At 41.1% G+C, this 27,589-nt stretch overlaps 4 protein-coding genes across 11 annotated transcripts in view; 2 read left to right on the top strand and 2 right to left on the bottom strand.

The window, feature by feature from the left end:
* Positions 1-124: 124 nt before the first annotated feature.
* LOC146695099 (carbonyl reductase [NADPH] 1-like) lies at positions 125-10,750 on the bottom strand. Its single transcript, XM_085477010.1, has 7 exons — positions 10,692-10,750; positions 8,317-8,431; positions 2,909-3,078; positions 2,708-2,815; positions 1,802-2,010; positions 1,642-1,695; positions 125-1,519 (listed from the first exon to the last, which is right to left on the bottom strand). The coding sequence occupies exons 2-7, from the start codon at positions 8,427-8,429 to the stop codon at positions 1,346-1,348; spliced, it is 828 nt and encodes a 275-aa protein (XP_085333136.1). The 5' UTR covers positions 8,430-8,431; positions 10,692-10,750; the 3' UTR covers positions 125-1,345.
* A 65-nt stretch (positions 10,751-10,815) lies between these two features.
* On the top strand, positions 10,816-17,024 carry setd4 (SET domain containing 4). The gene is made up of 13 exons (XM_085476996.1): positions 10,816-10,944; positions 11,177-11,297; positions 11,393-11,488; positions 12,308-12,345; positions 13,048-13,136; positions 14,380-14,616; positions 14,775-14,834; positions 14,931-15,060; positions 15,149-15,323; positions 15,804-15,882; positions 15,996-16,076; positions 16,207-16,330; positions 16,422-17,024. The coding sequence occupies exons 2-13, from the start codon at positions 11,222-11,224 to the stop codon at positions 16,578-16,580; spliced, it is 1,344 nt and encodes a 447-aa protein (XP_085333122.1). The 5' UTR covers positions 10,816-10,944; positions 11,177-11,221; the 3' UTR covers positions 16,581-17,024.
* A 97-nt stretch (positions 17,025-17,121) lies between these two features.
* cryzl1 (crystallin, zeta (quinone reductase)-like 1) lies at positions 17,122-25,096 on the bottom strand. 4 transcript variants are annotated; one of them, XM_085477000.1, is made up of 13 exons: positions 25,049-25,096; positions 22,701-22,778; positions 21,772-21,844; positions 21,563-21,607; positions 20,847-20,915; positions 20,164-20,297; positions 19,949-20,060; positions 19,728-19,748; positions 19,315-19,413; positions 18,768-18,892; positions 18,491-18,596; positions 18,366-18,411; positions 17,122-17,551 (listed from the first exon to the last, which is right to left on the bottom strand). In XM_085477000.1, exons 1-13 carry the CDS (start codon positions 25,076-25,078, stop codon positions 17,455-17,457), a joined length of 1,035 nt encoding a protein of 344 aa, XP_085333126.1. In that variant the 5' UTR covers positions 25,079-25,096; the 3' UTR covers positions 17,122-17,454. The 4 variants fall into 4 exon arrangements, with proteins under 4 accessions (XP_085333126.1, XP_085333127.1, XP_085333123.1 ...); XM_085477001.1 differs by lacking the exon at positions 25,049-25,096 and adding an exon at positions 24,682-24,747; XM_085476997.1 differs by lacking the exon at positions 25,049-25,096 and adding an exon at positions 23,157-23,399.
* Positions 24,120-27,589, top strand: part of itsn1 (intersectin 1 (SH3 domain protein)) — a 50,049-nt gene continuing 46,579 nt past the window's right edge. For all 5 annotated transcript variants that reach the window (XM_085476993.1, XM_085476991.1, XM_085476990.1 and 2 more), the window contains exon 1: positions 24,120-24,296. The gene's annotated coding sequence lies outside the window, so the exon portion shown is untranslated. The remainder of the gene's footprint in view (positions 24,297-27,589) is intronic.

Genomic DNA, 27,589 nt, shown 5'->3' with positions numbered 1-27,589 from the left:
TTTCCTTACAGAAACGTGAAGAGGAAACTGGACAAACCAAAGAAAAGGTGAAGATGGTGGAGGAGTGGCTGATGCACTCTGGGTGTGTAATACAGGGACACTGTAACATTCAGACCACTCAACCTTATGTTTTGAAGTCACTTTATTTGGTATTTTGACTGGAGATCCACATGTTTTATTTTAAAGAAACACAAAAAAACAGCATTTTGTATAAAATTCTAGTAATTCTGAACAATTAGCTTAATCCAGTTAAGGCAAGTTTATGATGTCAAAGATATGAAAATGTTATGTACTGAAGGCTTTGCCGACAATTCAACATTTCACGGATTCACTTTCATTTTGATTCGTTCCAGCTAGCAGACACACACATAACACAGTACTGTACTGTTACTGAGTGTGATGGCTGCACTTACAGCCACACAGTGGTAATATCACCATGTTAGTGTAGAGGCTTATAAGTAACCTTGCATTCACATTTCTTTCTTTAAATATAGGAATTTATTTACAGGACAATAAATAACTGGTTTTGGTTTAGAGTTAATTCACATATCCACATAACACTGCATTCTAAAATAAGTGCGCACATTTTAGTTTACACTGTTATGTATGATTAATTTTTTGTTTTCTGAGTTACCTTAGTTGCAGCTGTTCCAGTCCCTTGATTAAGGAGCCAAGAGGTGGAAAAGGGGCGGAGTGAGCTTTAAAGGAAGACTACAAATTGGTTCATGCCATAACTCAGGACCATGGGGAGGAATTGGAGTTCATTATGTTTGGTTTAGTTAGGTTTTGTGTGTTTTACCCCTTCTCCTGTTTTTGTGGGCTGATCAGCCACTATTTAAGTTTCCCCTTTGTCTCATTAAGTTAGGTCAGTTTGTTTGAGTTATCAGTAGTGTTGTCAACTTTGAGTAGAGTTTTTGTTAGTTTGACCTCTTTTATGGGCCCAAGATTTTGATTCTTTTTGCATGAGTTAACCAATTATGTTTTTTGGGTTAAATAAAAAATCATTTTTTTGGACTTTAACCTGTGCCTAAGTTTCCTTCACTGCTCGGTCCTTCACACTGAGAATAAAATGAAAAATTTTGGTTTTATTATCAAAATATTTGGATAAGAGTTAAACTCTGTCCTAAAAAAAACATCCCTGAGCTTTAGCAATGTCAGTTTATGTTACAGTTTTTTTGTTGTTGGGTGACTTTCATTCTTTAAATGTTTCACAGTTTCGATTTCACCCCATTTTGTTATCGCTGATGTGGAAACACTGCGAGTCTCACACGCTCATCACCACTTCTGAACAGTCTTTTCAGAGACAAACTTTCTTTGCAAATTATTTTTCATGTTAAACTCTCTTTCACCACGGCTGGACTTCCTTGTCCGAGAGATACATTCCATGAGGCTCTTTGGCTCCAGATGGCAGCAAAGCCAGGTAGACCGGTGTGACAGCGCCCTCGTCTGGTGACTTGGGAGCAGTTGGTCCAGCCATGTCAGTGCGCACCCATCCTGGGCAGCAGGCGTTCAAAAGGATCTTTTAAAAGAATCAAATTTAAAAACAAAATGTTAGCAACGACGATTTAATGGACATAAAACCATGACAAAAACCCCACTGAATATAGAAGTTCTGCATTGTTAGTTATATATTTCAGTTACCCCGTCATTCGGTCTCTCCTTGCTCAGACGACGAGCATGAATCACGGACAGCACCTTTAAAAACATCCACACACAAATATAATCAGTGTCTCATAATATGGTTTCAGGTCAAATGTTCATGTCTCTGGTTAATAACAGCGAACACATTAATCAAACGTACGGTCAATCCAATTTTAGACACTGTATAGGCCCCGTCAGGCCAGCCGCGCTCTTTATGTTCGCCTTTCTTGGCCTCATCGACAAATCGTTGCATCAGTTCCACTAGCTCCTCCTCTGTGATGTTCTCGTTGCGGAAACGCTGCTGGAGGTCCAAGTTGCACTTCTTCAAACCACTGACGCAGTTCATGCTGGAGACGTTCACCACACGACCTAAAACACACAGACGTACACACACAAGAATCTGAAGATGGAAAACAAACAGGACGTTTGTCTCCTTCGTGCTCTTAGAGTCCTTTAAACTTTAAACTCCAAACAGCTTCCATCTGAGGTTTGTTTCAGAGACTGATGGATAAGCTTTGAGCAGGTTCTCCAGGAGGACTTCTGATGTTCAGTTAAATGTGTGTTCTTGTTTTTTAGACCCGTGTTTATGTAGCTATGATGTATCAGAATGGCTGCTGTGAAAAAGCTTTCCTGCTTTCTTTAGCCAATGCCTATTCTTCTCATCTGTCCTCTGCTCTCCTGCCTGTCAGGCAGAAATAAATCTCAGTAAGCCATGCTGAAGGAGGTCTTAAAATTAATTTGGAGGACAAATAGGAAGGGAGGCTGCATAATCGAAGATGCATAGTTTTATCATCTGCAGAAGCGAACTGGCATACAGCTAGGATACAGACATCATAGCAAGAAGAAGACTCCAAACAACTCTTCCTGATTGATGTCTAATATATTTAAAAACTAAAAGTTTCTCATTATCAGTTACTGACATGTACGCTCACTCAATTAAAAGTGCAAACTTTCAAGTAAAATATGATGCAGACTGGGTCCAGCTAGGGCTGTTCGATATAACGATATATATATCGGATGACGATATATATATCGTTATATCGAACAGCCCTAGGTCCAGCTGTACCTCCAGGTTTGATGATCTCATTGAAGACAGTCCACATGTTTCTGGTGGAGAAGAAGTTTGTCTTGAGAGTCACCTCCGCCTGGATGCCAAACGGAGTCGTGTCTGCCACTGAGGAGACAGCGTGATCTCCGTCAACATTACAACATCAGTGTGTGCAGCTCCACAGCACTATGATATACATCAGCACAAGAAGTTAATTACCTTTGAAAGCTATCGCAGCGTTATTGATGAGGACGTCCACTCCTCCGTATTTCTGTTTGAAGAACTCCGCAGCGGTTTTGATGCTGTTCAGATCGTCGATGTCCAGCTGGTGAAACAGGGGCTTCAGTCCCTCTGAGTTCAGAGCCTTCACCGCTGCCTCACCACGGCCTCTGCAAGAGGAGCAAAACATCCTCATTTATATTCACTTTGTCTTCGATCTCATCGTTTACACCTTATACCAGCTGAGATTCTCAGTCTTTCTCTCTTCATTTTGTCCCCAAAGGCCCTGAAACATGATGAAGTTCCATCACTGGCCTGGCCACATTACCACGGTCATTTACTGTACACATAATGGAACAAATGTGCAGCAAGACGTGTTCACAATTTCAGGTTGAAATCATCTGTAAAAACATTTCACTCATTCCTTTAGTTACATTAAAGATGTAACATACCTGCTGCATGAATATATTCAATTATTGAACCAATTTATAGGCTTGAACACATAAATGGCTGAAAAACAGATTCACTTTCATCTGACCTCAAACTTCAGTGATTTCCATCATGGGAGTATGAGACAGTGTCCCACAGGAATGCATTGAAGAGCCCATTACTCTAATGTGCATCCCATCACGTTGGAGATAAATAGCAGCGTGAGCATACCAAGTACCAACATGAAAATATTCACTTGACTCTTCAGCAGCACCTGTGTCACCTTCTCCAGGTTTTTCTAAATAAAAAAAAAACAAAAACAAATTCCCCCTCTCCTGCGGGTGGTCTATCCTTCAAGCTCGGGTCCTCTACCAGAGGCCTGGGAGGTTGAGGGTCCTGCGCAGTATCTTAGCTGTTCCTAGGACTGCGCTCTTCTGGACAGAGATCTCCGTTGTTGTTCCTGGGATCAACACTTGCCTAGTTTGGGAGTCACCGCACCTAGTGCTCCGATTACCACTGGGACCTCCACATTTTCTCGAGCTCTTCTCTGAGCCCTTGGTATTTCTCCAGCTTCTCGTGTTCCTTCTTCCCGATGTTGCTGTTATTCGGAACCTCTACATCGATCACTACGGCCGTCTTCTTCTGTTTGTCTACCACCACTATGTCCGGTTGGTTAGCTACCACCATTATGTCTGTCTGTATCTGGAAGTCAAACAGGATCTTAGCTCAGTCATTCTCCACCACCCTAGGGGACGTCTCCCATTTTGACCTCAGGACTTCCAGGTTATACTCGGCACAGATGTTTCTGTACACTATGCCGGCCATTTGGTTATGGCATTCCATGTATGCCTTGCCATTCCGTAGTCTGTATCCGTAGCCAGTCTTGTCAATGATCTCACTGAGGGGGTTCAGGTGTATGGAGAACAGCAGTGGGGACAGAGCATCTCCTTGGTAGATCCTGCACTTGATGGTAACTTGTGCTATGGGCTGCCACATCCCCATTGAGTTCCTGATGAAGGCTCTTAGGGTCCTGTTGATCTCGTATAGTTCTAGGCATTCCAGGATCCAGGTGTGGGGCATTGAGTCATAGGCCTTCTTGTAATCAAGCCAGGCAGTGCACAGGTTGGTCAGCCTAGTCTTGCAGTCTTGGGCGACTGCTCAGTCCACCAGAAGCTGGTGTTTTGTGCCTCTGGTATTCTTGCCAATCCCTTTCTGTGCCCCACTCATGTATTGACCCATGTGCCTGTTCATCTTAGCCGCTATGATGCCTAACAGGAGCTTCCACGTGGTACTGAGGCAGGTTATTGGTTGGTAGTTGGATGGGACCGGCCCCTTCTGTGGGTCCTTGAGCATCAGGACTGTCCAGCCTTCGGTTAGCCATTCCGGGTGTCTCTCATCAACTAGCAGCTGGTTCATTTGTGCTGCCAGGCGCTCATGGAGTTAAGTTAGCTTCTTCAGCCAGTAGGCATGAACCAAGTCCAACACTGGAAACCCTTTCTTGGATGTCTGCCACGGTGATGGTTACTGGTCCCTGTTCAGGGAGGTTACTGTGGACTGCCCTCAGATCCACAAGCCACTGATCATTGCCATTATGGCAGGGCTTTAGATTAACTTTCTGCCGCAGTTGCACTGGTGCGCCTAATGTTTTTATCTTAGGCACATCAGCACAAAAGTTAGGCGCACCCAAATTTTTCAACCGCATCGCTTAACCCCGCAGTTTTACATGTGCACTTTTTGGGGGGGGGGAATTGCTGTCTATACAGACAATATTAATTTGTAAATGATTAACTAACAATCTTGTCAACACAAAGTTCTTCATTTGGAGCACAGTTCTACAAGAAAGAAAAATTACTGAAAAGGTGCTTGTGCTTAAAGTGCTTTGGCACTCTTTGGTAATGTTGTAGACGATGTTAAACGTAATCATCATCTCGGCCTCCTCTGACGACCTGTTTGCTGCTACCTGCCGCTGAAAGGCAATGGGGCGAGGGGACAGTTGGGCAGTGCATTTATCGCAGCATATAATGTGTTTTCTGGATACACTGCTTTTTCAGCATTCAAAGATTGATGGCACCGTGTCAGAGCACTGGCTATGAATTTCAGACAGATCAGGCCTTACCTTAACAAAAAAGTTATCAACAGTTCTTTTCATTTTTTCTTATTACCCACAGCTACATCCACTTCAGTCAGGTCTAGACTACTCAATAGGGCAGGGTATCATCACTGATTTCTATAATCCATTCAATTCCGATTCACAAGGTCCCGATTCGATTCGATTTCGCCTCAGACAGTCAGAAATATTATTATTTTGATAATTTATTAGTATTGACACTTGTGAGACTTCACCAGAGGTATAAGCATCATAGCAGATGCCTTTGTGTCAATGTAACTGAGGATAAAACACAGAAAAACATGAAGGAGATTTTCCTGGCCTGGCTTTTTTTTTTTAGCAGATTACCTTAAAAATATCCTGCAATTTTGTATAATTTTAAAAAGTATAAATTTCTTCAGTATTGAACAGCAGAAATTAGGCTTTCTTGTCCGAGGTCATTTAAGTTAAAAAAAGGGAAAAAAAAGACAGCGGTCGACAGCACTGCAAACAACAGTAGACTGGTGGGTAATAAGTGAATGAATAATGCAGAAAACAGAGATTTGAGATGGGAAACTGTTCTTGAAGTACAGAGAGAGAGAGAGAGAGAGAGAGCTGCACATGAAGTGTGATTTGGAAGAAAAACTGCAAAAGTAAGAGTGAATTAATAACGATATTTATTAAATTTGAAGCATAGTTTGGATCTTCTTTTGCTGCTGGTTCAGTGAATTTTGGTTGGAGAGAGAGAAAACCTGCAGCTCAGAATCGAGCGCAAAAAAGATGTAAACACAAAGTCCGGACCGTCGACGCATCAGAATCTGTGAGCTTTATTCAAACTACTCACCTCTCTCCATCCACCTGCACTTTCAAATGTACACACGAAGGACTACAGAAATATCTGGACCACGGCCAATCAGAGAGGTCCCGCCCCTGGCTATCACTGATTGGTTTAGACCACGATAGGGGCATAATGTGTGTATGTTGTTGACCACACAGAGACTTTCAGAGTTGCGGAGACTTTTTTTCTGTTCTTTTTTATTTGAACAGCTGCTGGTCGCACCAGTGCAACCTAGGATTTTTTTTAGTCGCACCACTGAAAAATTTGGTCGCACGCTAGAGCCCTGCATTATGGGTTGCAGCCTTCTCCCTCTGGCGTTATTTTTGTGCCACTATTCTGAGCGCACGTAAAAAAAATTTGCAGGTGTAAGTGCAAACTAAGACGCAAACTAAGGTGCAAACCTTTTTTTACGTGCGCTCATTTTTTTACGTGCGCTCAGAATAGTGGCACAAAAATAACGCCGTACTCTTCCCGTATTGCTCTGGTCGTGTCCAAAAACTTGTAGACCAATTACGTCACAGCGACGCGCCGAAGGCTGTCCAAATTCGTAGACTCCTCCGAATGCAGCCGACAAATGCATCAGCATTTCTCCGAATTTGGAGGATGGGTCGGGTGTGTCCTTCGTGGCCCACCATATCCCAGAATTCCTAGCGTGGCCCAGCCAAATGGCAATGGCGGCCGCTACTATGTTTTAAAATTACTCTTATTAATCTGTCTGGGTCACAAAATAAACTTTTAACATTTTCAGTCGACAATGTGGGTGTGTAAATTTCAAATATCTGCTCGGTTTATCAAGATATTGCATATTTGCAAAAGTGCTTCGACGTTTTCGGAGACGTCTGGTTTTTTTTTTTGGTTTTTTTTTTCCTTTTTTTTTTGGCCTGTCCCGTTTGGCTCTTTTGCATCAGAATTGTTGTCTAAAGGCAAAGAAAGATGCCCAACGGATTTACTTTACCAAACTGACCATCCCAGCCTTGCCGTAATGGTCCATTTGATTCACCTTTTATTGTTTATTTTATTTTCACTTACTGAATACGGGACAGACTTGACTGGGGGAAAGAAGGGGAGAAAGAAAGAGGGAAAGAGAAACAGCTGAGAAGAGGGACGGGGAGAAGGGCAAAAGACAAAAACCAACAGAACGGGCAGAGAAAAAAAAATGCATATATCAATCACCTGGGTCACCTGCTGAGAAAGAAAAAAGAAAGCAAGCAGAAGAGAACAAGAGTAATAGAATAAACAACATCACAATGATATATGGGAATATGACAGTAAATACTAAATGTTAAACATTATTGTGCAGCACATAAGATCAACAGAACACAGTGTGCTTTGAGGTAGGAGCCAAAAAGGGTGTAGTTTGTGGGTGTGATCACCCGTGTGTACACCTGTGAGCATGGACGCGCTTGTTTTTTTAAAAGGTTCCTTCATGTAATGATCTGCTAGAGGGTGTGGGGGGGGCACAGCCCCGTCCTCCAGGGCGTGAAGCAGGTATGGAGGAGATCAAGACTCCAGACATCCAGAGGCCCCCAGAACACAAGAGACCAAGGAAGACCAACAGAGGGGCAGCTGCGCCACTGTCCCGGAAAGAGCTGAGGAGAGTCCCAGATGAGGGCTCACTCAGCAGCCGCGGAGCAGAAGCCAGGGGGAGTTGCAGTGACGCGCCCGTGAGCTCCGCCGGCAGCCAGCTGCGCCTGAGTGACCGAGCCCCAGGCCGAGAGGCCTCTCGGAGACGTCTGTTACCCACCAGCTCGATAGCTAGCCGAGAGCTCGAGGGTCACTAGATCACTAGAACGTCAAAACTCCCAGCACATCAGTTGGTCAACTGTGTGCAGAAGGACAGTCAAATGATGCATCAAATGCCCTTTTTCACTCCGTGTGCGTGCTCAGAGCCTGAAGCAAGAAGCTTGGATGAACAAACAAACCACAGATGCAGTTCCTGTTAGCTCTGACCGAGCTTTAGTTTTGTTTAAGCTCTTGGTATGCAAAAGTGTTGAGATGATTAAACTGCAGATACATCATCAACTTGGTCCAGGTATCACCAGGTGAGTCACTTACACATTTCTGGCAGTGAGGTAAACGTCTCCTTCAAACTGCTTGCAGAGCGCTCGGACAGTGGCCAGACCGATGCCCTTGTTACTTCCAGTTACCACGGCAACTCGGATTGGCATGTCTGTACAAAAAGAGAGAGAGGCATCAGTGTCTGAACTCCACACAAGTGGTGGTTAAACTCATAGGTGGGCCCTGCTCTGGACTGGGACCATAAGTTATCTAAGAAAAATACAACTTTAGATCATGGTAAAATTTATTTTAAAAAAGTGTGCGTTACTAGCAATTAAAGACTGCCCTGCAAATACGATCTGTAATATTTCTGTTAAACAAGAAGTCACATACTTGGGACTGTTAATATCCAAAGACCAAAAATCAAGATGCTCTTCAAACTTCACTCCAATTATACAGAAAATCCTAAAAAAGTTCAACCAGTGGCTGCAAAGGGACTTGTCTTTGAAAGGTAGAGTGTTAATTACTAAAGCTGAAGGGATATCCCGATGAACATATGCTGCTCTCTCCTTACATCTGGATAAGAAAATTAGTAAAGATATTGACCGCATGCTCTTTAATTTTATATGGAAAACCGTACGCACTATATTAGAAAAACTGTTGTGATGAATAAGTACGAATCAGGTGGGCTTAACGTTTTAGACTTTTCTACTTTAAATAACACTTTCAAAATTAATTGGGCTAAACATTTTCTTAAAAACCCTACCTCTATCTGGAACTTTATACCATATCGTATTTTCTCTCGTTTTGGTGGCTTTAATTTTATTTTAAATTGTAATTACAATGTTGAGAAACTCCCTGTAAAGCTTTCATCCTTCCATAAGCAGGTCCTCTTAGCGTGGACCCTCATTTATAAACACAACTTCTCACCTCACAAATACCTTATCTGGAACAACAGAGATATTTTATAGAAAAATAAATCACTTTTCCTGGAAACTTGGGTCCAAACTGGGATCCTATTGGGGGCTCAGCTGGTTAATAAAGAGGGACAACTACTTATTTACAACGACTTTATTGCACTATATCATTTTCCAATCAGTGTTCAGGAATTCTCAATGGTGCTTGGTGCCATACCCTCAGGGACTTTAATGTTATATAAAAACACTGACAGCTCAATATCTACCTCAGTCACTCTCCCTGATCCAGCTGAGTCACCAATAGGAAAAATCTACTTTTCACAGGAACTTGGTAACAGCAATAAGAAAATACGCAGTTTATTCCAAGAAGATATCGGCTCTCTCCCATATATAATATCTTATTGGAACCGATTTGTTCCAGATATCAAGTGGAAGACAGTCTGGATGATCCCCCATAAATATTTGATTGTAAATAAGGTGAAAAAAGTCTCGTTTAAAATTCTACATAAATGTTATCCAGCCAGTCACTACATGGTCAAATTTAAAAGGGACATAAATACTAATTGTACTTTCTGTGGGGATCATCCAGAAACTGTGACACATCTTTTTTGGTACTGTTCTTTTACACAGAGATTCTGGAAGGAATTTAGCAGGTTTGTTATTGTCCATATTTTAAGGGAGTTTTCTTTCCGATGGGAAAATGTTTTATTCTGTTTCTTTAAGTTCCCCAAGAAGAATGAGAAATGTTTTTTATGATAAATTTGTTAATACTTTTAGCTAAATTTTTTATCCATAAATGTAAGTTTACTAACAAAACACCATATTTCTGTCATTTTTTTAAGGATGTGGAACTGTACATACAATCAATATCAGACTCCACCAACAAAAAGGCTCTCAAAACAATATATATATGTGAATTTTTGCATGTATTCTTATAATTGTTACTTTTTTCTTTTTACCCCTGGCTTTGTGTGTTCACGTTGTTGTTTTGTATACTTCATCTGTTCGTATGTTGTATACTCATTGTTTGTTAAATAAAGTTAAAAAAAAAAAAAGCCAGTTCCAGAGAGAAAGATAGTGGGAAAACAAATCCACATATATTGCTCCAATAATTTCAGGGGGGGGAATGAATTGAATGCACATACTGCAGCTCTGAAATGCACTGCAGAATGTGGATTAAATAAGTTTAGTTGTATTTGCAGTTAAAGGAGCTGTGTAGACAGTGCGATCAGTCAGTCCAGATACAAACGATACAAACACGCTGGTTTTACGAGGCATGTACAAACAGCACGCGACTGTAAATTACAGCGTGGAATTAATAATTTGTCCAAACTTCCCGTTTGAAAGCCTTTGATCGAAGAAAATCAGAAGACTTTTCACCAGCGTCTCTCTCTCTGTTACATAACGCTGACTTTCAGTTTGCAGGTCGGCCCGACGCCTCCTTAAATCCGCTAAAATTCAAACAAGCTGCTGACAAACGAAAACTGTAAGATGTAGCGGAGGCCTCACACTTACTGAAGCTGGGGTTTGGTCCTGAATGAGGCTGCAGAGAGGACAAAAAGCGCTGCACATGAAAATGCACGACTGTAAAAAAAAACAGAAAAAGAAGAAAAGCAGGGCGGCGTTCTGCGCAGGATCGGTGCGCATCCCCGGAAAAACAAGTGGAACACGTGGGTTGGGTTATGGATGAGCTGTACTGCGAGGAGTTTCACGTTAATATGGACAATATTTCGGCATTTCTCTATATTTTGGTTCAACTTTTAGGAAGGTTTGTAGGATCATCTGATAAAAATAAACGACAGCAGAACAGATTAGAGATCAGTGCTGTGGCTCACTGAAGGGTTTTTATGTGGCATGTAGTCCTCCAGCACCCTACAAAAAACCTCTTAATTGATCGTCCATTTGTAGTTCCTTGTGATTGTTAAAAGTGTTACAGTGATTACAGTTTATTTGTGCTCTTCAGACTCACAAAGTCTTACGTATGTTGTGTGTTTCGATAGAGAGAGCTGTCCAGATGAGCGTGTATTTACCTACAAAAAGAGACCATGAGAGGTCACAGTCACAGAGCTGGACGAACTGCCCGGAAGAGGAGGCAGAAACACGAAAGCAGCGCCCGGTCAGGTAGAAACACGCTGACTGCTTGAGTTTAAAGTGTTTCAGTGCTGCATGCTGGCTCAGCTCAGACTCTCTGCCCCTCTCTCTCTCTGTCTCTCCAGTGTCTCTGTGTCACCAGCCGCAGCATGTGAAGCTCTGGAAGTTTCTTCACCACAGAGGATTTTCCTCCACACTGCTTCAGCCAGCTCTCTTCACTGGTACCACATCCTATATTGTTTTCAACATCCTCAGGAGTATCATATAACCCGAAAAGGAAAGCTGCCCATTGTTTGTTGGGTGATTTTAGGTTCATTCAGAACTTCCCACCTGACTTCATCAGGATTTTTTGTACACTAAATATATTTACTGAAGCCATGCCAGATTTTACCATCATGCTATGAATGTCTTCTGAGTTACAGCCTCTCACAATACATAGACATGAAGTACACACTCTGTATGAACTGACCTCCAAACTACTTCACATTATTGTATTCCAGAGTTTTTAAATTTTCACAATTTCCCAAGTACGGGAGCACCCTATTCAGTTTTATACTCTACCCAAGTATGACACCTAAAGCCAGAATCTTCAGCATGGTTGTCATGAGTGTGAAACCCCCCTTGGGCCAAGCCTGAGCCTTTTTAGTTTTGAAACATTTCTTTAAAACCATTTGATCAGTGGGATATTTCCAAACTACTATACAGTGTTGTCTCTGCATTTCACAGCCCTGAGCTACATTTATGAGTATTTAAATGTTACTATATTAGATCATTGTTTTGACACAGAAGACATCTGGGCTGAGCCTGGTATCAAACAAATAGACCCTAGACACCTGTCCCACATGCTGATGTGACCTCTTGACCCTCAGCTGATTCTGAAGGATTGAGTTGGGAACCTTTTTCAGACCTGGTTGGTTTCATAGAGCATGACTGTGAGGAGGTTTTCTGTTGGTATCTTCTTGGGCCAATCAGAGACATTACCTACACTGACAGTTTGTGTGTTAAATCATGATATTCACATGTACATTTGGTTCATACAGACACAGGCAGAGGACTGCAGACTCTCAGAACCATTAAGGTAATCCAGATTCCCTAAATGCCACATTTGTATCAACAAATATTATGAACTTTTTGCATCTTCAGGAAGAAAAAAAAAAATCAAAAATGTTATTTTATTCTGAAAATCACAATGTGGAAACTTCAAGGAATAAACATAGCAAGTCGCTGACAGGCTGAAGTTGTTATGAAAGTGTTATAATGTTAGAAATAAATGATTTAATGGTTTATTAAAATTACTTTTTTTTAAACTTTGATCATATTTTGTTAAACTCAACGCCCACTTGTTCACCTTCTTTGTGACCACGTGCCTGATATTTGCAGTAATTCTGAATTCTAACTGAAACATGAGCATACATTTAAAACCATCACAAAGCACACGCTGACATATGCACAAAATGTTATTTTAATATTAAGTTTTATATTATTCATAAAGAAATAACTGTATATTGTCTATATAGCTTTCTTATAGGTTTTGTGCTCGATCTGTTAGGCAGTTAATGATTTATTTATGTGTGTTTTGCCTTTTAATTTATAAGAAAGAAATAAGTTAAACTGCTGCTTCATAAAAAAATACAAATATGATTAGTGAGGTAATTTGTGTAGTCACCATTTTTTTAAACATTTGAATTGGTTACTGTTTGGAATTAGTTACAGGATCAAGTGTAGATCCTGTAGTGACGTTTGAATGTTAAAGCTTTATCTGTTGGTGTTTGTGTGGCAGCCCGGTCAGCTGATTATTTCTCTGCCGGAGTCGTGCCTCCTCACAACCTCCACCGTTCTGCACAGCTACCTGGGACGGTACATCAAGAGGTAAACACAGAATGTAAACATATTCCAATATTTCCATCCTCTATACGGCATGCAGGATTTAATCTATGTATTAGGGGTGCAACATACACAAAATTAACAGTTCGGTTCGATACTTTGGTGTCACGATTCGATATTTTTTCGATACAAAAAAATGTTCATGCTTTTTTAATTTGTCATTTATTAAAATTATAAATATATATTTTAACTCAAATGTACAGTTTTTAAATGTAATGTTGCTGAAACAACAAAGGGATAAGAGAAATCACTCATCTTTGGAAAAGAGAGTTTATTACAGAGAAATGGCTCTTTCCAAAATAAAAGCTATACTATACGCTTCTTCTGGGCTATATTCTCAGCAGCATATTAAACATATCAGGTCCCCATAAGGAGAATCACGTGCTAACGGCTGTCTAAATGACTCTGGTAAAGTTTGTAGCATGCGTGCTTGTTGTTTTTGTCTGCTTCCACTTGTCTTTGCACTAGGATGATGTCGGCGTAAATGTGCAGTCATATTCGTTGTGTTCCCACTAGTGCTGTCAGCATTAATCTGAAATGACGTTAACGCCACAACACGGCAAATCTCCGTTAACGAGCTACCGCGGATCGCCCGTGCGTGGGGCTGGACGGCCAACACGTTAACGAGCTAACTGCGCTAACGCACTAGTTCCCACCAATGTAAGTGAGCATTGCGTGGCACATCCAACATAATGTTTTACTTTTGTCCATGACGCGCTTACCTTCAGGGTCATGCTTCACATGAAGATCAAAATAGTTCCAAACGCCAGATCTGAATGAGGGTGGGGGAGGTTCAATTTGCCATGTTGCAAGGAGAGCTTAGCTTCTGTCTCGCTAGCTTGTGCTGCGCTCAGTGGATCTGCGCTCGACAGTGCAGCCTAGGTGGAGTAGTCGAACGCAGATCCACTGAGCTCTCAACACAGACAGCATCGTCAGAAGAAAAGTTGATAAAATAAATTTAAAATTTTGTATTGTTCGATACATATGCGAACCGAAAGCACTGTATCGAACGGTTCAATATCGATACGAGTATCGTTGCACTCCTACTATGTATGTGTTAGATCGTCATAAGCTTACACAAGTTCAGACTCAGTGCCAGGTTAATTGTGCGCCTGTACTTCACACTATCTCAGCACACAGAAGGATTCAGCTGATGGACTCTGAGTATTTTAGCCAGAATGAGATGAAACCAAACTGTTTCTGGGTGTGTGTTTTTTTCTCTCTGCAGCTGGAAACCTCGTCTGTCTCCCCTCCTGACCCTCTGCATCTTCTTGGTGTGTGAGCGGCACAGAGGAGAGGCCTCTGATTGGTTCCCTTACATCAATGTGCTGCCCACAGTTTACACCTGCCCCGCCTATTTCAGCGATGATGTCATGGCTCTTTTACCTGCCAGTGTGCGGAGGCGGGCCTTGGAGCAGAGGGAGGCAGTGAAGGAAATGCACTCCACCAATCAGGAGTTTTTCAGGTGAGTGCGGTTAAGGCCGGGATTTGTACTCGCTTGTGGATCAGCTCGTTTTCTAAAAATTGGCTGAATGCATCAGAATAAAAGTAATTGTTCAAATGATGTTTAGTCTTCTTGTGTGAAAAGTGAATGATCGCGTTGTGATTGGTTCACTGGTTCAGGTCCCTGCAGCCGGTTCTGAGTCAGCCCACAGCGGATGTTTTGACCTATGAGGCGCTGAGGTACACCTTCCTTATCTTTGACCAAATGAACCATTTACATAACAGTATTAGTGAATGAGAATAGTATCTCTAACTAAGCTCCTCCTCCTTTCCCAGGTGGGCGTGGTGTAGTGTCAACACACGCACCGTCTTCATGAGCCATGCTTCAAGCAGCTTCCTGTCAGGACCTGATAATTATGCTTTAGCTCCCTTCCTGGATCTGCTCAACCATCGCCCTGACGTGCAGGTAAATGTGATGCTGCAAGAATACTGTAGCTGTTGAGTCGGAGCTGGTTGTACTGATTGAGAGTGTATGACTGCATTTCTTTTGTCAGGTAAAAGCAGGTTTTAACGATGTGACAAGATGTTATGAAATCAGGAGTGTGTCTGGGACTCTGCGCTACCAGCAGGCCTTCATTAACTACGGTTCCCACGATAACCAGCAGCTGTTGTTGGAGTACGGATTTGTCACCACTGCCAATCCCCACAGTGTGGTCTATGTGGACACAGGTAAATCTCTGCAGTAGGTTTTATCATGGGGAAGTTTTTGCCCTATCGTCGAATCAAATTTATATTTACATATATTGATCATGATATATTTATGACAGTGCTAATGAACTTTTATGAACACTCCCTGGACTTAAAATAGGTCATTACTTTACATGTTGGTAATCTGAAACAAGCTCTTTCCCTTCCTTCATTCTTCTTTTAAGTTCATTCTGTTTGGCTACCTCTCACAAACAGCCATCATCCCCTCTCACTGCTACAAAGCAAACAGGGGAAAAAATAAATTTAAAACGAGTGTTTAAAGCAGTATTATGAAGCTTAAGCCTTTGCTTAGAGGGATTACTTGCACATACACCGACCTCATTATTTAAAACTTTGGAAACATGTTTATTATTTGCATCTGCCAGTGTAACATTAGATATATAAGAGAAAATATGGAAAACTGTTTGGCTTAAAACTTGATGTTTCACTGTGGTCCCTCAGATCTGCTCTGTGATGTTTTAAGAGGCGACAGAAGTTTGACTCAGAAGATCAAGTTTCTCAGAGAGAACAGTTTCCTTCAGTAAGACTCGGTTTACATAGTTAATGATTCAGCTGTAAACAGGACTAATACTTAACTCGGATACAACTGCAAAATGGAAAAATGCCTTCATATGTTTCCTGCCTTCCTGCCAGTAATCTCACTGTGTCCAGTGACGGCCCCAGTTGGAGGCTGATGACGGCTCTCAGGCTGTTGTCGTTGCCACAAACACTGTAGTAAGCCTAAACACACATTTATGCATGTACATCGATGTGTTTTGCTCCAAAATCTGGGCGTCCATGCACAATCTGGATCAGTTTCTCTGTCTGTGGAGTGTGCCTGAACATGTGTGTGTGTAATTTACAGCCACCAGTGGAAGGCAGTGTTGCTCGGCCAGCTGGTGTGTGAGGAGAGAGAGCAGTGGAGCGTCCGGATGGCTAAGAGTCTCTGTCAGCGACTACTGCAAGACACATGCAGCGCACTAGATAAGGTGTGTGCACATGTGCAAGAATTTAACTCTGTCTCTGTTTTGCAGCACCTCACCTGATTCCTTTTTTCTCCTGCACTGTGTGTGTGTGTAGGTCTCACACCTCCTCCAACAATGTGAGCAGCCAATTAGGGAGCAGCTAAATGTGGTCAAGTCACTGCGGCAGGAAGAGAGGTGCATCCTGGGAAGCTGCCTCAAGGCACTGGAGGAATCACTCAGACATAATGACAGTCCACTCGGTGCTGTGAACTGACATCTGATTGGCCCTCTGATCTGACAGCTGCTGCAAGAAGTCAAGTGATTGGCTGAAGCGTTTCCTGTGCTGTGTGTTGACTGAGAAAAGCAATAGGATGCTCTGTTACAGGCTCTCATCACCACCAGCTTAACTGCTCTAAGCAAAATACTACTACAGAAAGGATGCATCTCCAGTTTTAAATCCGCTATTTTATATATTTATTTTTGCTTTAATTAGTTAGATTTTGTATTACACATTTTATGAAGCCACCAAATATCCCAGCTGCTGTTTATGTTGTAATTTACAGCTCAAAGGGACATATTTCAATTTTCAACTCCATCTTTTTAGTGTTGGAATCTACTAGAGCAGCTTTGAATGATTCAATATAATCCCTGTTTCTGTCATACTAGGACTTGGTCCTCAATTTGATGTTTTAAGTCTATTAAAACGCCTTTAAGCCAACTTTCTTCTGATTGGCTGCCCTTCACAAACAGATGGATCTGAAACGAACAAACAAAAGATCTGTTGCATAATAAACAAAAAAGCGGCCTTGTTTTTTAATGAAATATGATTTTATTGAGTCAGATGACACCTTGTGCATTTCTAAACAAACATTAGGTGATGAAGAGTGATCAGATTTTAATGGATATCACTGGCTCTGGGAAAAGAGTTTCTTCTGCAGTGTGAAGTAAAACTGTCCAGGTGACTCTGAAACTCAAGCAGGTAACGATTGAGCGCCTTTTTTCCTGTTGTTATCATATTATTGGGCCTGAAACAGATCATAGTTCTGTGTTAACAAGTAAACAGTGACTGATTGGAACAGTGTCACTGCAGAGAGAAGTGATCCAGCTGAGCTGTTTTCTTTTATCTCTGCATAATGTGATTAGTTAGGTCAGAGCTGAACAACAGCCTTCGTCTTTGGGTGACGCTGGACAGTCTCCATGGCAACTGTGGCTTCATAGAGGGGGACTGCTTCCTCGGGCTGAGGCCTGCAGAGAGACACAAGGTGAATTTGATCAGAGACCCATTACAGTCTAATTTTAAAACAATCTGAATCCCCAAATCCATGAAATAACTACGGTCTGTACCAACATGTCATTTGTCTTTTAAACTAAAGGCTTATTAAATTAAACATTTACTTCTTAACCTTAAAAGAATGGTAGGCTATTAGCAATCGTTCCAGTCTTCTTCACCCAAAGCAGGTTTGACACCCCCGCACTAAACTGGAAACTAAACTTCTGCAAGTGCTGTTACAGCAGAAGTCTAATGTTAAAAATAATGAGATATTTCATCCAGATCCAGACAGATTAGGCAAATTCCAGAGCTGTCAAAAATAGAAGAAGTCTGCCTTGGACATGTGAAAGGGAAAGGCCTACCTTCTATATGTTAGAATTTATTTAATGTCTGCTTGTAAAGATTTAGCAATAAACAAATTAAATGCCTGGAGAAAAAAAAAAAAAGCATACAAGAAGACAGAGGTGAAACAAACTGTTTTTGTGCATTTAAATAGGCTTCATTCCAAACAAATACACCATTAAAGCTAATTCAATATCAGTGGCTAATGAGGACATATGTCCCCTGTGAAACTTCATCACACTTCTGGTAATGTTCCAAACATATGTACAAATTGTCTAAGCTGCTGGACTTGGGACTTCTGCATGTTTGTGGGAATCATATGTGAGCATCCTGGAAACTGGAAAGTTGACCTCGTGTTAAAATGTGGATTTGTGTACTTTATCTAAGATAGTATGATCCCACTGAGAAATGTGATCCAGCACTGCTTAAACTAGATTTTGAGGTTACCTGAGTACTCCGCTTGACATCTTCTCCACGATATCCTTCAGAATATCTGCAAAAGTCAGTTAAGGCTTCAGAAATGCACATTATAGAGTTAAGGTTTTAGATTATATGCTGCAAGAACAGGATACGGAGGTATCTTCCTTGCTGTGATGATGATGCTGTCCAGACTTCAGGGTTTAGGAAGGACACAGAGGCTGATTTTAAATAAAGTAATCTGCAATCTGGAGGGTCCAACTGCAAATACACAGAGACACAGAGAGGTGAGGAAAGTGATACTGAAGACAGACCAAACTGAGCTGCATTCAGATGCTTTAAAGCCAGAGAGGTTATTTCTGTTCAAATAGTAATAATAAACTATGAAGTTATCAATTTATGATGCCGCTGTTGAGTCTAACCCCAGCTCACCTGCAGGTCTTGGTGGGATGTAACCCAGTGGCCGCCCACTCCCAGCACACTGATGATGTCATGTTTGTGTGGAAGTAATTTCTTCTCTTCTGACTCCACTTCCTCCTCCCCTTCATGCAGATGAACTACACACACACACACACACACACACACACACACACACACACACACACACACACACACACACACACACAAACATACACAAAGGTCTTTTATAATGTGTCTGATTTGTGCCTCTTCATCCTGCCTGTGACCAGATGTCTGACTGCAGCACCTTGAAGGATGCATCAATGAAGGATGGAGGACAGTCATGAGAGGAGCACAGGTGTGTCCACGACGTATAAAACAGGTGCACGACACGGTCTCAATATACGAGCTGTGGCAGGAAGTCTTTATGTTACAGATATTTTAGTCATTCCATCACAACTCATCAAAGGTGCCTTGTTGAGTGGCTGTAAACATCTGCAAAACTGAAGTTTTGCATGATTGGACATCCAGATAGTGTAGAAACTTCAAGTATGTGAGGAAAAGCAATTTTATTTTTTACCTCCAGAGTCAACAACGATATCCACTCCCAGTCCTCCCGTCTCCTCCATAACCGCCGACAGCAGTTCTGATGAGCTGTTATACACTGGAATAACTCTGACTTCACACATAAACACACATATGAGAGAATGAGTCACTGCAGCTCAGAAAACATTTAAAACTAAGAAACCGACTGAGTTGTGTGTAATTCTACTCTGATCACATTTAATTTGCAAACTGCAGTTTTCACTAACGACCACATGATGGCAGCAGATTTTAGATGAAATAATTATTTCTGCAAAACTAGAAAAAAAATATTACTAATGGCTTATCTTCCCATAAATAGAATTACAGCTCAAACACCAATGACAGTTATGTTACTAATCAAGCTAGGAAGCAAGGCAAGTCAGTGGGGAAGAGAGGAAAAGAGCTCACCTACTAAGGGATCCTGAACACCTGAGGAGAATATGAAGGTGAGGAGAGGACAGGATGCAGAGATGAAAACAGGTTGGAAGCAGAGTATGTGAATATGAAAGGAATGACAAGAAAAGGCCAGTTTCGGTATCTCAAAATGTGATTTTGGAGAACATTTCAAAGATGATCATCAAGTTTTTTTAATGCGAGCTACAGAAATGTCAGCGTGGGTCGGTACGCACCTACGCTGGGCCGAAGCTGCTCAAGGAAAGTGTGATTCTGTGGCGAGTGTGACGTCGTCAGCACCTTCGCCCCGTGGTAACAAGCCAGCTGGATACACATGAGGCCAAAAGACTTCGCAGCAAGAGGGATGAGATCATTACTCGTGAGTGCAATCAAACTAGAGCTTTGCTTTACAAGGTCGCACACAGTTTATATTTTGAGTGTTTTTACGTACGCTGGCTCCGTCCGTGACCAGGAGCGTGTGTCCGGCCGCCATACGAGCATGTGTGTGCAGAGCAGTGTAAGCGCAAAGGCCGTCACGCAGCGCTGCTGCCACACACACCGAGCTGAGCTTCTCTGGCTTCTGAACTTGAGATCACAGAAACACAAAAATGCTCACTGAACAGCTTTTTATAGGATTTTATTTACAAGATTTCAACTTTTAAGATTCTTAAAGTTCTTAACTTTACGTTGCTCTAAAATCCATCTGCCTAGAAGGTGATTGTCACTCCGTTCTTTTCCAAAGATTATAAATGTAGTCAGAGACTATGGGGGTGGATCAGGGCAGTGTGTGCACTTCAGGTGCTTTTACATTTCTTTCAATCTGAAAGTTCTGATTCAAAAAAGTTGAAAGTCCATGCGGTGCAGAGGTAAGGTGGACACACACAAAAACATTCTGCCCGTCGACTTTGAAGCAGAGCCGAGAACGGGTTCACCTTTTAGATCAGAGTGACCCTTTTTCTGAAATGATCGGTGAGTCAGTGCTGTGATATTTAGTAAAGTCAAGAGTCAGAATAAAAAACATAACATAGACCTAAAAGAATTTAGAAGTAAGTTTACTATGTCATAAAATCTGATAGATGAAAGTAGGAAAAAGAAAATTCACATAATAAAGATGTGAGAGAGCGTGCATCTCACCTAAATAATATTCATCGGTGTCAATGACCTCACAGAGTCCCGAGAAGCTGGAGTCCAGGGGAAGGATACCTGAAGAGGGAAGATGAAAATGGGAAATGTGGAGCCGCTTTCACAAAGATAAAGTTTAGAGAAATCAAACAGACTTCAGAGAGATCTCTAAGTTCTTTGTACTACAGTACAATGAATTAAGACTTGCTTGTAAGAAGAAGTGACTCCATGTCTATTTACCCTAGCAGAGAAATATCTTTTCTAACAATTCAATAGTTAAAAGGAAATTTTACTTTGAAAATTTAGTGGGAAAAAAAAGTGTTAATCCGACTGTGCATTAAGGAGACAAAAAAACCTCATCCTTCATCACTGAGTTAGCTCGGGGTCGTCAAGGTTATCAAATTCTTTTGGTTTTAAATGACTGTTAGTGTCTTTATTTTTGTGCAAGTTAGGACTTGTTTAACCCTAAAAACCAGTCCAAGTGTGTTAAAGTTATTTTGGTTATGACATCTTCTTGAATATGATCTAACAACATTCAAGGTTTCAGTCAGATCTGATATTAAAACATGTCCAACTTAGAAAACTGAGTCACAGTTCAGAAACAATGAACAATCAAAGACGTCTGTAAACACAAGTATTTATTCTTAAAAAGATTTAAACTTATAGAAATTCCCAAGTTGCAATCCTACAGAAAACCTCACATTCGCCATTTAAAAAATCATCCCTACCTACAACCTCGTCCTCCGGCTGAAAGAAGGTAACCTTGGGACCAACTGTCAGGAAAAAACAAACAAACAAGGAAACAGACACAAAAATTAAGACCCGTGAATGATGCATCACAAGGTCTCTTACTCACTCGGCACGAAAACACACACGTGTGAATTTGTTCTGAACAATAAAGCTAATTTCAGAGTCAAAATTTGTGTCTGTTTGCGACCTTGAAGGACGACCCCGGCCACCTCTCTGCCGACAGGGATTAAATCCCTCTGCATCCCGACATCTCTGAACAGCTGTAATAGACATCAGCAAAGTAGTGAGTTATTATCAGTGATGCATTTATCAAATTATTTCAGTTCAGAGGCAACAAAAGCAGCAAGAAAGAAAAATTAAACCACAAATATGTCTTCTTTTGATGTTTTTAAACACATTGTGAGTGTGCCTCAAACAAACAAGCAGCTTTAAACAAACAGCTTTTCTAACCCATCAGGTAGGTAGTTTTTTTTAAATTAATATTTTAAAGCATTTTGAGATCAGGTCCATCCTCTTAATACGATTAGAAATCTCTTCCACATTTACAAAATCACAGTTAATAATAGATTAAGCCCTGCTGTAGGCTACTGTAGCTCATTAATGGGAGTTACGATGAGCTACTACCTATATGGGAAAGCCTGGAGCCGGAGTGAAATAAGGTAAAGCCCTGAGTCATTATATTTATTTTTGGATGGTTCACTTATGAAACAATTATGTTTCTTACTTTTTGTAGTTTTATTCTTTTACTTGGCGGCACTGTGGTGCAGTGGCTCTGCCTTGCAGCAAGAACATCCTGGGTTTGAATCTATCTGGGGATGTTTTGGCAGAGCTTCCATGCTCTCCCAGTGTCTGAGTGGGTTCTCTCCGTGTACTCCGGACTTTCTCCAAACACATGCGTGGGGTAGGTTAACTGGTTTGACTGTGAGTTTAAATGGTTATCTGTCGCCCTGTGTTAGCCCCGTTACAGACTGGACCTGTCCAGCCCTCTTGACCTATGAGAGCTGGGATAGACTGTGTGGATTAATTCCAGTTTTGGCAGAACTAACATGCACTATAACTAAGCTACACTAACCCACCGGGAAACATGTTCAGCCACAGGTCTCACACTGTTAGTACCTTAAGGTCCAGTGGGCTGAGTCCACACGCCTTCACCTGAACTCTGACCTGATGGCTGCTCAGGACATCTGGGAGAGTCTGGAGAGAAACACACAAAGCCGCTCAGTGTAACAATGAAGACAAAGGTAGAAGTCATAAACACAAAAAAAACAGCAGAAACGTAAAATATGTTTACACTAACTAAGAAATAAATCATGCATATATCTGACATGATCTTCTTCTAAACATTTTAATGCAGCTTACTATGAAAGAGCAAAAACACCTGCTAAATAATCATTTTTACAGACAGTTAGTTGTTATACATATTCAGAGAAGCAGGGATTGTTCAGTTGACTGAGACTAATCAGCAGCAGGGAGTTAAATATGCAGATTAAGCCTGCACAGCTAATTTGCTTTTCTAATAAGTTCCTTTAATACTGACGTGCTGTAGTTGCTCAGCTGGAACCTCAAACTCACCATTTCCTGGATAACGAACTTGGGTTCAGCATCACTGACAGCTCGGCAGTACAGACCTTTCATAACGCTGCAGATTTTCATCAAATCCACAAACACAGAATATCAAAATATTATAACGTGACCGACTGGACTAGTGCTCTTCAAATAACAGCTGAGTCTAATATAGGAAAAATCAAACCGCCGGGATCGGATGGATAAAGTCAATCAGCTGACCTCCTCTTCTTCGTTGTTTTTTCTTTCTATGACTACAATACCGCCCACTACTGGACATGTAATATGAAATGAATCATTGGTGTTCGATTTCGTATATAATAATAATAATAATAATAATAATAATAATAATAATAATACAAGAAGAAGGAAAACAGTACGTTAATTAAAACTGTTTTAAGAAAAACTTATGCCTTAACAAAAGCCAGTGAATTACTAGCAAAACCTCAGTTTAATGAATGAATTTCTGCATTTATTTAGTTAATTTTATTTTTCTGCTACATTAAACCAATTCTGTTCTAGTTTTGCTTTATTTTATTTTACAACAATGAGCTATTTTTTGTCAAAGGGTCAAAATATTATGTTTTTAGTAATTTCCACTTGAGTGATATTACTATAGTAGTATTTGTTTTGTAGCTCGGTTTTATTCTACTTAATAAGGCTATTTTATTTTGGTGTTGGTTTTCTGTATGTGTTGCCTGCAAGGATGAAATCTTAGCCATGTCGTATTTATTTATCTATGTGATTCATTACATGTTTTACATTATTGCTAAGAGTTTTTAAAATTATTATTAATTTATTCTTAAAATGTATGAATGTATGTATTTTCTAATTAACAGCTGCCAACAGGAGCGCTACTAATCCGTTTATTTCGCAGAGAATCCCTGTGATCCGGACAAGAAAACCGTTCTCGCGAGATTGCGTCGATGTAATTTACCGTGAGAGAACATCTCGCGATATCTCAGTGGCGTTACCCCATTTTCCAGCTGTCCCTCAGTCGGTCAGGATTCCAGAGCCAAGGGAGGTTCACCGGAAAGGGTTTTAGTGATAAAACAGCAAATTTTGGGAGAAGAGACCACATTGTGTGGTCACATAAGCACCCATCTGCCCAATTTATTCAGCATTCAACGATGGAAAGTGAACTATGAGGTAAGAGCCGAGTGCAGTGTGGGTGATGTGAAAGAATGTCCCTGAGCGGGCTGGCGTTAGCTCATCACTGGTTAGCCTGCTCGCTAACTGCACTGACAGCTTTAGAGGCAATAAATGGATTTTTTTTTTTACCGGCGTGGGATGTACTCCTATCAGCCTCCATGAGTGATGTGATGAGATGTTCAAGAATTTAAGGAAATGCGTGATATTAGTTATTGAAACAAGATCGGAGCGTAAGGAAACTGTTAAGACGATGCTACCCACCCACTGTTAATAGTTAGCCTGCATGCTAATGTTAAATCACTGCATCTGCATTGCCTGCCTGCGACCTAACGTTTAATTTCACAAACGTGTTCCTTGTGTTTATATGGAGTGTCGCTAGTACCCGGATCGGCTGAGAGTAAGATGATGAGACGACAGTGCTGACGGTGCGAGGTCAGCGAGCTGCTCTCAGGGTGGAGGTTTGTTCAGTAAGCCTAGCCTTTGCTGATATAAGTCCGGATTTTAGCCACAGCTGCTTGTCCAGTCAAAACAACGCTCCGAGTGCTTTATAATCTATCTGAAAGGGCTTAAAATCGCCCGTGTGTGTTGAGCGACACACTTCATCATTTAGCGAGTCCAGCTGAGATGATGCAGGAAGTGAGGAGGGATTGCCAAACGAATCTTTCCTGTTACTGTTTTCCAGAGAATTTAGCACACTCCCTCTGCATTAGAGAAGGTGTAACATCAGCGTTTTGATTGACAGGGCTTACTAGGCTTCGTCGGCTCGGTCTGGTTTCCATGGTAACGTGGATGCTGAGTGGCCGTCGTGAAGGTGGGAGGACTGGAGCTTGTTTCATTCCCGAGTTGATTAAAAAAAAAAGAAAAGAAAATCTAGCCAGTACTGCTTTGATGTTGTTATGAAAACTGGAAGAAAGTGGGCTAAGAATGAAAGGAAGAAATCTGAGCACGTTATTTTTTGCTAACCTAACTGGACATTGCTTGGAAGTGTTGTTGTATTTCTGCTTTGCACTCTCACTCAGTTCATGGCTGGTGCTTGTTGGGTCTGCATCCACTATTACACTTGTTTGGGATTGTAATTTCCGCGTGTTCTAATCAGTGATAATGTTCAGGTAATAGGATTTAAATTCAATAACGTGAGACTTGTAAAAAGACAAAATGCCAGATGTAGCGTTTCAAGTCTGTCTAATGCATTTTAATAATGGTCGTTATTGGTAGGGGACCTGTGTTAACCTGACACACAAAATTAACATGAGACAAAAAATGTGATCCACAGCTAACTCTCCTCAGCAGAACAAAACATAATGACATGCACTAATTACTGTACATTTACAAAAATGCACTCACTGAATAGCATGCTGTGTAATGCTAGCTAACAGTCTTTCAGTAGTTACGAGGGAATCCATCAGTTCACAACAGAGACTGATGGTAGATGTAGAAAGGAGCAGCCATGCATCAGAGTAACCTTATACCTAGAGAGGATCTGTTTTGCATCTTTTTAAAACTGCTCTCTGTGTCTGTGCTGGACTTTGGCTTTAGGCAGGTCTGTGTTTATTTAACAGGGACAGTGCATGTTAATGAACATCAGTGCAAGAAGATCTAACAAGCCAGAGTTTAGCAAAACTGCTAACTTGCCTCAGTTGTGACTGTTCAGGTCACATAAAACTATGTGATAAAGAAAAACGTCAAGATATGTAACAAAACAAACAACATATCAGACAATAAAAGAGTTTAAAATGATCACATGCTTCGTTTGTGATAAAGCATTGTTTGAGATGCGCCTTAAAAGTGGCATATGCAGAGGGCTCCTTTATTGGTATTGATAATCTGAGGTGGACTGGTGGTAGACATCGAAGGCTCTGATTGTTTCTAAGTGTATTTAGAGTCCCTATCCCTATCATAAGTCAATCATTTCAATATATTTTCCCTGATTGGTTCTGGCTTCAGTCGTTTGTTTTAAGAAATCATCCACTCACTTCGTGTTGCCAGTGGTTATTTTGTCTGCACCAGATTGGCCAAGATATCTCCCAACTACCACAGAGGAGGGCCTTTTTTATATTTCTTTGTAAAATGTGCTTTATGTATATATGATATCATACAGCCCTGACTTCTCCTGTAGATAGAAGGCAGGGCTTGAAACAGCCACAAACAATGCTCACAACAGTGTATTTATTGTATGGAAAGAACGTGAACTATTGTGGTAATTGGTGAACCAGTACGGTTGTCTAATAAAGCGAAAAAGAAGAAGCTCAGTGCAACAAAGGTGAATATGTCTGTGGTCACTAAAATACCACACCTGTGGTTTCCTATAAACCTAACTGCATGAAGGGTTTTAAAAATGAGTCGGACACAACAGACTTTTCTTAGTTATCTCTGTGTTTTCATTGTGACTCTAAATGATGAGCTGAAAAAAGTGATTGTGTGTGCACAAACAGACCGACAAATGAGTGGTATGTTGATATATATGAGTGATATGTGGCAAAGGAGAGTTTCTGTGACTTCTTAGAAAGTGTGACGAACAGTGGATAGCATTAGATGTCATCTAGCATGTTCGGCGTTAACCTGGTGAAGACTACAGCGAAGACAACATCCCAACAGTGAGGTGTGAAAGTGGAAGTGGGATTTCTACGGGGCTGCGAGAGTTCAAAAGGTGTTGAGGAGGAGACATCAATGCATCAAAAATACTGTAAAACAAGGGGAGTCTATCCCACCATAATTAACCAAACATCAATCTCAGCATCGCATAACAGTTTGTTCCAGTGTGTCCCAGAGCTCCATTCAACAGGGTTGGTTGTTTTATTTTATTTACTCTTTTTAACTGCAGGACTTTTAGAGGGTAAAAAATACAGTATAGTGCACAAACAAGGACAAAGTTTTAAGATAGATTAGGTGGTTAATCTGCATTCTATTACATGGAAACCATAACCTGGAGCCCAACTCAACATTTAACAAATCTGCTTATCTTGGTAAACTTGATCTTCTACCAGAGACCTGGGAGTTTTTTCTTATCTGTGTACATGCATGTATCAGTGATGAAACCCTGTATAGTCATACTGCCATACCGTATGACAAAGAATACCATTGGCTAACCTGATAAGACGGTTAACAGTGTAAGAAGGACAGATATAGGAAGTATATACTGCAACTGCAACTCAACACATCTCTATTCTCTCATTTCACTACCTTCGCTGCTTTGTTTACTGCTTTGGTTGCTGTAACATGGGAATTTCTCAGTTTTGTGCTAAATAAGATTTCCAACCTTGGTATCAGGGTCAGAATTTCAGCTTGAGCTC

The sequence above is a fragment of the Copadichromis virginalis genome, linkage group LG13 (assembly GCF_057382275.1).
Source record: "Copadichromis virginalis isolate Kocher_CV1m ecotype Utaka linkage group LG13, C_Virginalis_male_GT1.1, whole genome shotgun sequence".
NCBI classification, from domain to species: Eukaryota; Metazoa; Chordata; class Actinopteri; order Cichliformes; family Cichlidae; genus Copadichromis; species Copadichromis virginalis.
The sequence above is the reverse complement of the archived record's forward strand: the minus strand, read 5'-3'. Positions and strand labels throughout refer to the sequence as shown.